Source organism: Apis mellifera, linkage group LG5 (genome assembly GCF_003254395.2).
Source record: "Apis mellifera strain DH4 linkage group LG5, Amel_HAv3.1, whole genome shotgun sequence".
NCBI classification, from domain to species: Eukaryota; Metazoa; Arthropoda; class Insecta; order Hymenoptera; family Apidae; genus Apis; species Apis mellifera.
Window position 1 is genome coordinate 5918746 of NC_037642.1, and position 13461 is coordinate 5932206.

At 26.0% G+C, this 13461-nt stretch overlaps 3 protein-coding genes across 8 annotated transcripts; 2 read left to right on the forward strand and 1 right to left on the reverse strand.

The window, feature by feature from the left end:
- The first annotated feature begins 351 nt into the window (after window positions 1-351).
- LOC409167 (translation elongation factor 2) lies at window positions 352-6222 on the forward strand. Of its 2 annotated transcripts, none has more exons than XM_392691.7 (14): window positions 352-446; window positions 1315-1529; window positions 1619-1812; window positions 2101-2309; window positions 2405-2638; window positions 2716-2829; window positions 3045-3191; window positions 3365-3605; window positions 3824-3991; window positions 4174-4463; window positions 4539-4748; window positions 4833-5015; window positions 5142-5399; window positions 5629-6222. In XM_392691.7, exons 1-14 carry the CDS (start codon window positions 444-446, stop codon window positions 5695-5697), a joined length of 2535 nt encoding a protein of 844 aa, XP_392691.2. In that variant the 5' UTR covers window positions 352-443; the 3' UTR covers window positions 5698-6222. The 2 variants fall into 2 exon arrangements, with proteins under 2 accessions (XP_392691.2, XP_016767773.1); XM_016912284.2 differs by lacking the exon at window positions 352-446 and adding an exon at window positions 1063-1087 and having other exon boundaries at window positions 5629-5703.
- A 337-nt stretch (window positions 6223-6559) lies between these two features.
- On the reverse strand, window positions 6560-9985 carry LOC100188940 (dolichyl-diphosphooligosaccharide--protein glycosyltransferase subunit 4). 4 transcript variants are annotated; one of them, XM_026440517.1, is made up of 6 exons: window positions 9804-9960; window positions 8921-9665; window positions 8087-8554; window positions 7334-7436; window positions 6877-7234; window positions 6560-6816 (listed from the first exon to the last, which is right to left on the reverse strand). In XM_026440517.1, the coding sequence occupies exons 2-6, from the start codon at window positions 9009-9011 to the stop codon at window positions 6703-6705; spliced, it is 1134 nt and encodes a 377-aa protein (XP_026296302.1). In that variant the 5' UTR covers window positions 9012-9665; window positions 9804-9960; the 3' UTR covers window positions 6560-6702. The 4 variants fall into 4 exon arrangements, with proteins under 4 accessions (XP_026296302.1, XP_016767774.2, XP_006562132.1 ...); XM_016912285.2 differs by having other exon boundaries at window positions 8075-8554; XM_006562069.3 differs by lacking the exons at window positions 6560-6816; window positions 6877-7234; window positions 7334-7436; window positions 8087-8554 and having other exon boundaries at window positions 9527-9665; window positions 9804-9985.
- A 275-nt stretch (window positions 9986-10260) lies between these two features.
- On the forward strand, window positions 10261-13269 carry LOC413365 (nucleoporin SEH1). Of its 2 annotated transcripts, XM_396810.7 has the most exons (6): window positions 10261-10849; window positions 10934-11090; window positions 11190-11451; window positions 11530-11760; window positions 11833-12120; window positions 13066-13269. In XM_396810.7, the coding sequence occupies exons 1-6, from the start codon at window positions 10739-10741 to the stop codon at window positions 13241-13243; spliced, it is 1227 nt and encodes a 408-aa protein (XP_396810.3). In that variant the 5' UTR covers window positions 10261-10738; the 3' UTR covers window positions 13244-13269. The 2 variants fall into 2 exon arrangements, with proteins under 2 accessions (XP_396810.3, XP_026296680.1); XM_026440895.1 differs by lacking the exon at window positions 13066-13269 and having other exon boundaries at window positions 11833-12445.
- Window positions 13270-13461: the final 192 nt, after the last annotated feature.

Sequence of the window (13461 nt, forward strand, 5' to 3'; positions counted from 1 at the left end):
TCCTGTCTCCTTTTCTTTTGATAAAAAAGTTTTTAATTAAAAAAAAAAATCTATTTTATCTTAATATTCTTTATAGCAAATAACTAAAATTAATTAGAAAAACATATGATTCATTGTTAATTTTTAAAAATTTCAATTTAAATAATTGAGATGGCAGCACTAAATACAATTGCTATTATATGACTACTACAAATTAACGGATTGCATTTAAACTCGTGTATTATCGGTTGTAAGTTGCGCGCGCAAATTAACCCACGTGGTAGGGATTACAAAATTCCAATTGGCCCTGTGCACAATACGAAATACGCGTGACAAGAGGTGCCCTCTATCATATACGAAACGTTCATCCCTTTCACAGAACTCCTGTTCTTTCCCAGGGAGTCCGCCATTGTTGGTGCACGTATATTTCTGACCAGGCCAACGGATATCGGACAACATCCAAAATGGTATGTATAATCTTTCTAAAGTATTACGAACGTGTAAATCTGTACAATGTATGGAGTGCAGAGGTATAAATATTTTTGAAGACCGAGTGTCACCTGGGTTTGGAAAAATTGAAAACTGGCGGATTACTTGGGATTGCGCAACTCCCTTCGAAGACAAATTTTGAGGCTCGCGATGGATATGCCGGGGTTAAAATCTCTGAAGATTCTACAAAAATTCTGGCGAAACATTCCTGAAAATTTTACGGCACAAAGGTTCAAAGTTACCTATATTAAAAGTTCAAATATGTTTCGTCTCTTGTTCAAGAGGCAACGTGTCATGGAGCTTTGTAAGGCTCTTGATACGAACCAGCATGTTCTCGGAACATCGTGAGTCTTCAAGAAAAGTTCTCGACGGTTTCTAGTGAATTGAAAAACTTACGAAAACGATTTTAAATCATTGTACAGAAAAACCTAACATACTACATATAGGAAATGAGGAAATTGTGACACTCGAGGGGGGCAGAAATCACTCTAACACAAAATGCTGTCCAAATAAATATCCATAGGAATATATTTCTTATTATAATAAATAAATAAATATATATATATACATATATGTTGATTATATTTCTCAAGATTTATGAAGATTTAATTTCAATATGGTCAGTATAAGGATAATTTTTTCTTTAAAATAATATTAAAATAATACTTTTTAAAATAAGTAAAATTGTTTTTGAAATTATATAATTCGTGTTTCGAAATAATAAAAATATATTAAAAAATAACATTTTTGATAGAATTAATGTGAAATTTATATTGTGGAAAATTTAATCAATTTCAGTTTTTATATTAACTATATATATTTAACAAAATTTTTTATTTGTTAAAGGTGAACTTTACGGTGGACGAGATACGTGCCATGATGGACAAAAAGAAAAATATTAGAAATATGTCTGTCATTGCGCATGTTGATCATGGAAAGTCAACTCTGACTGACTCCCTTGTGTCCAAAGCCGGTATTATTGCTGGTGCTAAAGCTGGTGAGACCAGATTCACAGATACTCGTAAAGATGAACAGGAACGTTGTATTACTATTAAATCTACGTAAGTTTGTGTTATTTAATTTTATCATTATTTATCATTAATTTATTAATTTTAATTGTTTTTCTACAAATATTTTTATTTTATTGCAGTGCTATTTCTATGTTCTTTGCCCTTGAGGAGAAAGATTTAGTTTTCATTACAAATCCTGATCAACGTGACAAAGATGAAAAAGGTTTCTTGATTAACCTTATTGATTCACCTGGTCATGTCGATTTCTCTAGTGAAGTAACTGCTGCTCTTCGTGTAACTGATGGGGCTCTTGTAGTTGTTGATTGTGTATCTGGTATGTATTTTAAGCGATATATTTGAGTTGAATTAGTATTTCTTCCAGCACAAATAGTATTACTCTGTAGTATGTTAGTTAGTTTAACTGACTAATGCACATGGACAGTGTTGATGGTGCATTAATGGAAGAAGATTAAAAAGCAACTGTGTTTAAACGCTATTGGTGGACCTCTATCTTTATGTTCAAGACTAATATGCTACGACACAATTGCTACAATTTCATAATTTAATTTTATAATTTTTTTTTATAGTTTTAAAAATTATAATTTTTCCATAATTTTTTAAGGTGTCTGTGTACAAACGGAAACTGTACTTCGTCAAGCTATCGCCGAACGTATAAAACCAGTATTGTTCATGAACAAAATGGACAGAGCACTTTTGGAACTTCAACTTGATAGTGAAGATCTTTATCAAACTTTCCAACGTATTGTTGAAAATGTTAACGTTATTATTGCAACATATTCAGATGATGATGGTCCCATGGGTGAAGTTAGAGTAAATATATTTACTTTATTTTTATTATTTTTTATTTTTATATTTGTTTATATTTTTATCCATTAGATTATGTTTATAATTTTTTTTGCAAATAGGTAGATCCTAGCAAAGGTTCAGTTGGTTTTGGATCTGGTCTTCATGGTTGGGCATTTACATTGAAACAATTTTCTGAAATGTATGCTGAGAAATTTAAAATTGATGTTGTAAAGCTTATGAATAGATTATGGGGAGAATCATTCTTTAACCCCAAAACTAAGAAGTGGAGCAAGCAGAAGGAAACGGATAACAAACGATCCTTTTGCATGTATGTCTTAGATCCAATTTATAAGGTATGTTAGTCGATATTCATATATAATAAATATATGAGTAATAGTAATATTTGTTAATATCATTATAAAATTAATAGGTATTTGATAGTATTATGAATTATAAAAAAGACGAAGCTGATAATTTACTGCAAAAATTAGGAATTGTTTTAAAACCAGAAGATAAAGATAAAGATGGTAAAGCTCTTCTTAAGGTAAGATTTTTTTTTTTTTTGTTTTATACTTTCATTTTAATATTTTAATTAATATTTTGAAGATTATTTTGTGATGACTATTCTCTTAAAACTTTTCTGACACCTATTCTGAATTTTTTTGATTGATAAGCATAATCTGATAACAATTTTTTGAAACAGTCAATTAATTATTTACTAGTTACGTGATTATATATGATTCTAATTAAAAATTTCAGGTTGTTATGAGAACATGGTTACCAGCTGGAGAAGCTTTGCTTCAGATGATTGCTATTCATTTGCCATCTCCTGTCACTGCTCAAAAATATCGCATGGAAATGTTATATGAAGGTCCTCTTGATGATGAGGCTGCAATTGGTATTAAAGTATGTTTATTAATGTAATAAAAAATATTAACATATTTTTATAATTGATGAATTCATTTTCAGATTTGTTCTGATTTTTAGTGATATATATTAGAAATGTTATGATATTAATAAATAATTATCATAAATAATCATAAAATTATAAAGTTTATACATTAATGAAATTTTTATAGAATTGTGATCCAAATGGGCCACTCATGATGTATGTTTCAAAAATGGTACCAACTTCTGATAAAGGACGTTTCTATGCTTTTGGTCGTGTATTCTCTGGAAAAGTAAGCACTGGAATGAAAGCACGTATTATGGGGCCTAACTTCCAACCGGGTAAAAAAGAAGATCTTTATGAGAAAGCTATCCAGCGTACAATTTTGATGATGGGTCGTTACGTTGAAGCGATTGAAGATGTGCCTTCTGGTTAGTAAATCTCTTACTATATTGTTAAGTTACTAAAGTTTAAAAATACATTATACATTAAAAATAAAATGATGATTGTTCTCACAGACCTGTTCTGATAATTTTTGATTGACAATAGAACGGCCAACTGATATTTGATTAATAATATTAAAACATTAAGATTTATACATAAATAAAATTATACATTTAAGATTAATTATTTTGTAATTTAAAAACAGGTAATATTTGTGGACTTGTTGGTGTTGATCAATTCTTAGTAAAAACTGGTACTATAACCACTTTTAAAGATGCACATAATATGAAAGTTATGAAATTTTCGGTTTCACCTGTCGTCCGTGTTGCTGTCGAACCCAAAAATCCAGCCGATTTACCCAAATTAGTCGAAGGTATATTTATTTATTTTTCTAAACAAATTTTTTTAATTTGATATTTATTTAAGGATGAAATTATATTTTGAGCATTGGGTTATGATAAATCGTGATTTTACTTACAAATCTGAAAGTGATTATTACATAAATCATATTTGATAAATATATTGATATTTTTTAATAAAATGATTCATCTTCAGGTCTTAAACGTTTGGCAAAATCAGATCCTATGGTACAATGTATTATTGAAGAATCAGGAGAGCACATTATTGCTGGAGCTGGAGAACTTCATCTTGAAATTTGTTTGAAAGATTTAGAAGAAGATCATGCTTGTATACCTATTAAGAAATCGGATCCCGTCGTTTCTTATAGAGAAACAATTTCAGAACAATCAAATCAAATGTGTCTTTCGAAATCACCTAACAAGCATAATCGTTTATTCATGATGGCATGTCCAATGCCTGATGGTCTTGCTGAAGATATCGATAGTGTATGTTTAAGTTTTATAAAAATTTATGATTAATATTTTTTTCGTTTTTTTAAATTAATTTTTAATATTTTATAGGGTGAAGTTAATCCAAGGGATGATTTCAAAGTACGTGCTCGTTATTTAAATGAAAAGTATGACTACGATGTGACTGAAGCTAGAAAGATTTGGTGTTTTGGACCTGATGGAACTGGTCCCAATATTCTTGTAGATTGTACAAAGGGAGTACAATATCTTAATGAAATTAAAGATTCTGTTGTAGCTGGATTCCAATGGGCCACGAAAGAGGTATAATATTAAATTTATATAAAAAAATAAAGAATATATAATATTTGAAAACATAATTTTTTACTTATATTAATTATTTTATAGGGTGTTCTTTCGGAAGAAAATTTAAGAGGTGTACGCTTCAATATTCACGATGTAACGTTACATGCTGATGCTATTCATAGAGGTGGTGGTCAAATTATTCCTACCACAAGACGTTGCCTTTATGCTTGTCTACTCACTGCCTCTCCTCGACTCATGGAACCAGTTTATTTATGTGAAATTCAGGTAAATTTAATTTTATGATTTTTAATTTAAAAAAAAAACATTTTAATTTATTATAATAAAGATTTATATAGAAGATTGATTATATAGAAGATTATATAATTTAATTATAAATAAAAATTATTTCAGTGCCCTGAAACAGCTGTCGGTGGTATTTATGGCGTGCTTAACCGAAGAAGAGGTCATGTATTTGAAGAACAACAAATCGCTGGTACACCTATGTTTGTAGTTAAAGCATATCTTCCAGTTAATGAGTCCTTTGGCTTTACTGCCGATTTACGTTCTAATACCGGAGGACAAGCTTTCCCACAATGTGTATTCGACCACTGGCAGATTTTGCCTGGTGATCCAATGGAACCTAATTCTAGACCTTACCAAGTCGTGCAGGTAATTTATCTGATTTGAAATTTATATTTATCCACGATCATAACTGATGGTAATAAGTAAATATAAGTATATTACCATTTTTAATCTCGTGGAAAAGAAATTGTTTTTTGTTTTGGTATTTCAATAATATATTCTGATTTACCTGAATAGGGAAACAAACATTTTTCTTGTTATATATGTATATTTTTTTTAAATCTATTCATATTACTAAATATGATTATTTTTTTAGGAAACACGTAAAAGAAAAGGATTAAAGGAAGGTCTCCCAGATTTGAATGCATACCTTGACAAATTGTAACCATAGATTCGCGCACCATATTTAAATATCTATTTAAATATTGTAATTCAATTAATATCGCTCGGACCGTATACAATCTACATCGGTTTATTATGAACTTTGTTTTGCGCAAAGAACCGTAAAAATCACATGATTATAAATATGGGAAAAAATAATAAATTGTAATTATAATGGAAAGTACATATATTAGCGCAAGGAGAAATATTTTATACATTTATTTAATTAAGCATGCCACATTATCAAGATCTCTAGTGGCTTTGTTTTTAGCATATCAGCATCAGATAAAAATTCAATTGTTATTTTTATTATGGTGATAACTTATTGCCAATTTCGTATAAAAAAATACGAACAAAAAATCGTAATTTTTTACATTGCTTTTTTACCATAATTAGTTTTAATTTTTCTGTTTGTGTTCTCAAACAATTGGACGAATTTTAAAGTTATCTGATAATAAAAAATCTACAACAGCAATGTACTCATTGAAACAATACATCAAGAAATTAAAGATGGAATTATAAAAGCAAATGTATTTTATTGTTCTTAAAAAAATACCCAACTTCAAAATTATTTCAAAATTTCATGGAACTAGGAAACAAAAAAAAATTACATAAAACTATATAAAAATTATTAGTTATTTTATTTTAATAAAATATACCTTTATTTTAATAAAATATTTATCATTAACATGTGATGAAATAATCACATTCAGTATACCAAATCTATTTTTTTATATATTTTGTCTTGATTTCTTTGATTTTTTGTACATATTGCCACATATAATTAAAATACATTTTCTTAATTTATAAATACTAATTTAATAGAAGTACGTCACATTAATTGAAATTGAATCTTCGTTTCAACAATGTGATAAAATGTTAGATACTTATTTAAAGTAAGAGCCTAAAATATAAATTTTGCAACTGATATAAGTATACTATTATTATAATTATATTTACAAAAACGCAATTCATTGATAAATTGCGTCGATGTACTCTTCATAAAAATTTAGACAGGATTAATTGTATTTTTATAAATTCCAGCTAGTGATTGAACTGCTAAAAGTATAATGTCCCTTCTGGAAATTCCAGTAAGTGCATGATGCCATTCATTGTGATTAACCTATAGGAAAAATATTTTTTACAATTTTGAATGTAATTATTATAATTATTTAAAACTAACCTGTAAGCTATTTGCCATTAAACTACCAACAGTAACTGACAATCCAGACCATTTAAGAGGATAATCTTCAGGTGTAGCTTCTTGTGCCATTGTTACTATTTGACTTGGTACTGGAGTCATTTGAGTGAAGGTTTGTAAATTCACATTACGTTTGGGGTCATTAAGAAGTATCACCCCTAAATCATACCACTTATCTTCACCAACTTCTAACAAAAAATTTTCCACTGCAATTATAGGTATATCTTTTGGAAGAGTTGGAATATTTCGTGCAGAATTAATTCTCTCTTCTGCTCCTTTTACACCAGCAGCAAAACCAACTGGTTGAGCAGCTACAGCAGAAGTTTCTACTGAGACACCACTATAGAAATAATGAATTGTTTGAATGAAAGTAAAATAGTATAAATATAATAAATTAAATAAATATTATATTAATATAATATATTATATCATTACTCACGTTACTGTTGCTTTTCCAAAAACAGTTTGAAAAGCCTGACGTACAGGACTTATTTTAACATCTTTGTCTGATGCAACTATAATCTCCATGTCACCACCAGAATCTGAAATGTATACTTTCAACAGAGCCCGCATATATGTTTTTACATTGACTAACATGTTGCACAGTCACTATTTACATTTACATATAAATATGTAATTTATATATTATTTTTTAAAAAATTTTATTGCCATTTTATTGCAATATAATGGCACAAAATATAATATTTATTAAAAATTGCTTTCCAAAATAATGTTTTATAATACTGAGCATAAATATATGCATAATTGATGAAAAAGTATTTATTTTTTAAAATATTTATTTATAAAAGTTCTTAATTTATAACCTTAAATTTTCACAGCTTTTATTTATAATGCAAAATATGAAATTATTTTTTTTTTATATGTGGTTTATATTACTGTTATACATATATTATATTGTTTCAGCTCAATAAATAAAATATGGAAAAGTTTTTTGTAAATGACAGTGACACAGCGAATTGTATTTGGTTTGCAGATCATCCAAAAATAACACACTACATATATATTCCTTTTAGATATGATGCAATAACATAATTACATATACAATAACATATATTTAAATATACAAAATAAAATATCAAATAGATTGAAAAATTTACAAAATAGAAAAGGATTAAATTACTTTTACTTGCATGTCAGGATTAGTAGCTTTCTTACTTACAAATGAACTCACGCATCTGAGGATCTAATGTTGTGATCATAGTATTAACACTATTTTTTGCTTTTTCTGCAACTTTGCTCAATACATTACTATTTACTACTGTTTCTTTAACCCATGACAATAAACCAACTCCAACCATTCCTGAATCTTGAGTCACAGTTTCTGATGGTATTGTAGTTGGTACATTTTGTGTGGACGGAGTAATAATAGAAGTTACAGTTGTTTGATGTGTTTCTTGCTGTAATGGTTTAGATTGAATAATAGTATTTAACATAGATTTAGTAGGTTCCTGTTCATGAAATTTCTTCTGTGTAGATGATTCCAAATTACTAGGCCTTTCTGATATCAATGTTCCAGAATTTGAAATAAAGCTAGGTAATGCACTAGGTGGTGCTACATTTGATAATAAATTGCCTGTAGATGTTGATATGCCTAGTGGCATTAATAAAGATGTTGATGATGATAAACTGCTAAAAGAATCTGAAAATTATATGATTATTGTTATCTATATGAGCATTATTTTATTATACTATATTAATATAATAAAATTAATAAATTATTTTTTTCTTAAATAATATTTATTTTTCGTTTAAATATATCATAAACATTTTATATAATAAGATACAATTTGTTAAATATAAATCTATTTATTTAAATAATTTAAATTCACTTTATGTTATATTTTTAAAAATCATTTATATTTTTTAAAAATTTATTTTTTACAATTTATTTCTAATATTTTGCTATACGAAAGACTGTGCTTATAATTATAGCGAATGTAAATTTTTTCACTTGTAAAAAAATTTGACAGATACGCAAGTGTTTATGTTTTGCCTTTTTTCTTACCCGTTTTTACTATTTCTCCAGATGTAGATGATTCATCTGTCTTTCTTTCAACAAATTCGAATGTAGATTCTCCATTGGAATCGTCAGTCATTGCTGATTAACTTTTCTAAATTTACACGTTAAATGTCCAAAACTATATTGTGAATTTTCCGTATGTAGCTATGTATGCAAAAGACATAATAATACATTGACTATGTACAATTATGAGTTATAAGTGACTAACTTCGTTGTTTTAAAATACTCTGAAGATAGTAACTAATCTCTATCTTTTTTATTTCACATTATTTATGCAAGGTAAATATATGTTGATATATATTTTATTGTGAAAATTGTACTTAAAAATGATATATTTATTTGAAATAAAATGTATACAACTTATATCAATATTGCATTATGTTATTACATATATATCGATTATTTTTGAATAAATATTTTTTTAATATTTAATTTACATATTATTTATATATGTAATTTAGAATTAAAGAAAATACCATTCTGTTTCAAAATTATTTTTCAGTATTAAATCATTTATTTTGATTTATTATATTTATCAGTATAAAATATAATATGTAGATGTACAACTCCATTTTATATGTAAAGTGCAAGTTAAGGTTATGTTCAGTAACAACATATTACTCCTTTATTTCGTATAATTTGCATATACATAGTGAAAAAGAAATACTAAGCAAAATAATGTTGCTCCGAGAATGTTGCAGAATACAGCCAGCTGTACATCTGTAATCATCTAAAATATAAAATATTGAAAAATTAATTTACCCATTTATATTTTTAATTTTTATTGAAGAAAATATTTAAAATTACATAGAAAAATCTTAATGAAAAATTATCTAATAATTTAATTAATTATGAAGCATATAATTACCTTACAGAATTATTTTATAATACACAGTTCAGTATGTTTGAATGACATACGTGGTCTGACACGTTATACACTAACTTCACGATAATCTGTACATGAAACAATTTCTTGTCGTTCATATAACTTTCTTCAACTTATAAAATAATTAAAAATTGCAGAATATTAAAAAATTATAAAATATATGATATTCTGTATTCTATATGAAATTAATAAAAAAGTTAAATTTTATGTTTTAAATTAATAATTTACTAGTGAAAGATAAATATAACTAGTAATGTAATATATTAAATATGTGTATTTTTTACAATTTTTACTAAAATAAATTTTGTAATTTTGTAATATTATGTTATATTATTATATTTTATTAATATAACAAATAAATACAATAAATCTTTAAATATACTACTATTTTTAAATACAGCAATAGTATACATATTAAGATTTAATATTAGTTTACTATAGTTAGTGACAATGTGCTTAGGATGTACCGGTTTATTGAAATGCATTCAAATAATATATACATATAATACATTGAAAATACAAACTTTAACAAATAAAAATTAAGTTTTTCTATTAATTTAATATTGATAATTTTGTTAAAAAATTTCAAATATATAATTTTTATTTATATAATTATAATGATCATAAAGAATGTTAGTAAATTAGTTGAATTCTACAGTGTTTTTCCTCGTTTTTAATGATATAAATGTACAAAGTAAATAAAAAAAAAAATAAATGATTTTAATTACGATGTTTGATTTATATATTAAATTATAAAAATTTAATTTTATGTTTTTTTTCACATTTGGCTGATTTTATAAAAAAATTTATTGGTTATATTTCCTAACCTTTATTTATATTGATAATAATTGCATATAATAATCTATATATCGAAGTTTATTTTATTTTGTATTTTATAAATAAATAAATAATTAAAGATGTTTGAAGCACACAGTATTAATGCTGAACATAAAGATTTGATCCACGATATCGCTTACGACTTTTATGGACAACGAATGGCAACGTGTTCTAGTGATCAATTTGTAAAAGTAAGATTTTTGCAATTGTTAATTATATTTGTATTATGAACAATTTCTATTGTAGTCATACATAAGAATTATAAATTTATGTAGGTCTGGGATGAAGATGAACATGGAAATTGGCATTTAACTGCATCTTGGAAAGCACACAGTGGATCTGTATTTAAAGTAACATGGGCACATCCAGAATTTGGTCAAGTTTTAGCAACATGTTCTTTTGATAGAACAGCAGCTGTATGGGAAGAGATAGGTAATATCATTATTGATTTTTATTTTTAATTTTAATTTTAATTTTTAATTTCTATATTATAATTAATTATTTTATAGTAATTATTAATTTTATTTATAGTTGGAGAAGGATCAGGACCAGGAGAACGTGGTATGCGACATTGGGTTCGAAGAACAAATCTAGTAGATTCTAGAAAGACTGTTACAGATGTAAAATTTGCACCTAAAACTTTAGGACTTTTGTTAGCTACTTGTAGTGAAGATGGAGTAATTAGAATATATGAAGCTCCTGATGTTATGAATTTAAGTCAATGGACTCTACAACATGACATTAGTTGTAAACTTCAATGTAGCTGTCTATCATGGAATCCATCTCTTTCAAGGTATAAAAAATTATTAAAATTTTTATAATATATATTACAAATATGGAAATTAAATATATGTCAACTATTTTATATCAGATTACATCCTCCAATGATAGCAGTTGGAAGTGATGATCCAAATCCATCATCTGAAGGAAAAGTTTTTATATACGAATATTCTGAAAGTAGTAGAAGGTGGACAAAAACACAAACATTATCCATTGTTGATCCTGTTCATGATATTGCATTTGCTCCAAATTTAGGTAGAAGTTTTCACACATTAGCTATTGCATCAAATGATGTACAAATAATTACATTAAAACCTACATTGTGAGTATAACTTTTTTTTAATTCCTACAAGTATTGAATATAAAAAATTAGATAAAAATGTTATTAACATAGGGATAGTGCACAAAGTGGTTCATCACGTTTTGAAATTAACATAGCAGCACAGTTTTCTGATCATAATCCTACTGTATGGCGAGTGTGTTGGAATATTATGGGAACTATTTTAGCAAGTTCAGGAGATGATGGTTGTGTTCGATTATGGAAAGATAATTATATTAATAATTGGAAATGCGTTGCTGTTTTGAAAGGTGATGGCACCTCTGCTCAAAGTGCTGAAACTTCTATAGCAGCAACACCGCCTAATCATTCAACAGGAATACAACAAACATCTTCTACAACAAGGTACTACAAATTGGGTTCCATCAGTCATCCAAACCAAGTGCCTTGGCATTAGAAAAAATGATTTATTTTTTAACATACTTAATAGTTTTATTATTTCATATAATAAGTCAAAAATTTTGAAAAATATTGGATTTATATTTATATAATAAAAATATTAACTATTCTTATTTTTGAACAAATATTTTGTATTTTTAATAATCAAATCAATTTATATTAATAATATACTAAACAATTATAATTTCATAGCATTGCACATTATTTTATTGTTTTAGTAATTTGTATTTTTTTTGTTAAATAATATAATTATAAAATAAGTGTTCTACTAGAATTGTTTATGATATAATCTATCATATTGTTTAATCATTTAGTTATTTTGATAAAACGATAAACTTATTGTTTATTTATATCTTATTTATATTTTAAAGAAATTTCTACTTGAAAAAAGAGCGATATCTTACTATTAGAAATTAGCAAAAAATATATCATTCAAGAGATTATTAATCAAAAATATTTTATATCTTTTAATATAAAAAGATTTATTAAATAATAAATTTTAGGTGTGTTAATTATTTAAATCACATATATTTTTATTCAGCGTTAAAATTATTGTAAATATTGAATTATTATGTATGTATTTGAAAACAAACTTGAAAAATATTCTACAAAAAGTATATATTTCATTCAATTTGTAATACATTTTTTTCATTAATAAATAAATATACATTATAATACTTTTTTATTTTTACCTACCTTGAAGTATTAAGTAATTTATAAAAAATTAAATTAATTGTTGATAAATATTTCTTTATTTTTTTAGTAATTTAAAAGATCATCTTACAGTAAGTTTTGTATTATTATTTTAGTGAAAATTTAAGTTTATTAGTTTTGATCGTTGATGATTAAGATAATTTATCACTGCCTAAATAGATTTTATTTCACTTTCAGAGCAATAACTATAGCAACTGTCACTGCAGAGAAGCCTACAGTTACAGTCATGTGCAGCAATAAATGGCAGCCACCTGTTATAAAGGGTCGTTTTAGTAAATCAGTGTGGTTGGGAAATCCTAGTGAACCAACTCCACCTCCACCTCCAATTTTAGAGTGTCCAAGGGCTAAAAAGTAATAAAAGTAATTATTCAGTTTTTAGTAATATTAAAAAATATGAAAATAAACAATTTTATATTTTTATGTTTAATATTACTTAAAAGATTAATTTACTAAAAAATAGGACTTACTTCCTATATATAAAAAAATAAAATTTCATTTAGAAATACATAAAAAATATAAAATTTTTTTTAGATATGTATTTGTTGCAATCATAATAATGTGATAGTAGGTAGC

Excerpts from the sequence above, each read along its gene's own strand:
- LOC409167 (XM_392691.7), top strand. Across the intron at positions 4,464-4,538 it reads TTGCTGAAGATATCGATAGT|GGTGAAGTTAATCCAAGGGA; the intron begins GTATGTTTAAGT and ends AATATTTTATAG. Across the intron at positions 4,749-4,832 it reads TCCAATGGGCCACGAAAGAG|GGTGTTCTTTCGGAAGAAAA; the intron begins GTATAATATTAA and ends ATTATTTTATAG.
- LOC100188940 (XM_016912285.2), bottom strand. The coding sequence starts at position 9,011 with ATGACTGACGATTCCAATGGAGAATCTACATTCGAATTTGTTGAAAGA. Across the intron at positions 8,555-8,920 it reads TGGAGAAATAGTAAAAACGG|ATTCTTTTAGCAGTTTATCA; the intron begins GTAAGAAAAAAG and ends TATAATTTTCAG. Across the intron at positions 7,437-8,074 it reads TCAGATGCGTGAGTTCATTT|ATTCTGGTGGTGACATGGAG; the intron begins GTAAGTAAGAAA and ends TATACATTTCAG.
- LOC413365 (XM_396810.7), top strand. The coding sequence starts at position 10,739 with ATGTTTGAAGCACACAGTATTAATGCTGAACATAAAGATTTGATCCAC. Across the intron at positions 10,850-10,933 it reads CTAGTGATCAATTTGTAAAA|GTCTGGGATGAAGATGAACA; the intron begins GTAAGATTTTTG and ends AAATTTATGTAG. Across the intron at positions 11,761-11,832 it reads ATTACATTAAAACCTACATT|GGATAGTGCACAAAGTGGTT; the intron begins GTGAGTATAACT and ends TTATTAACATAG.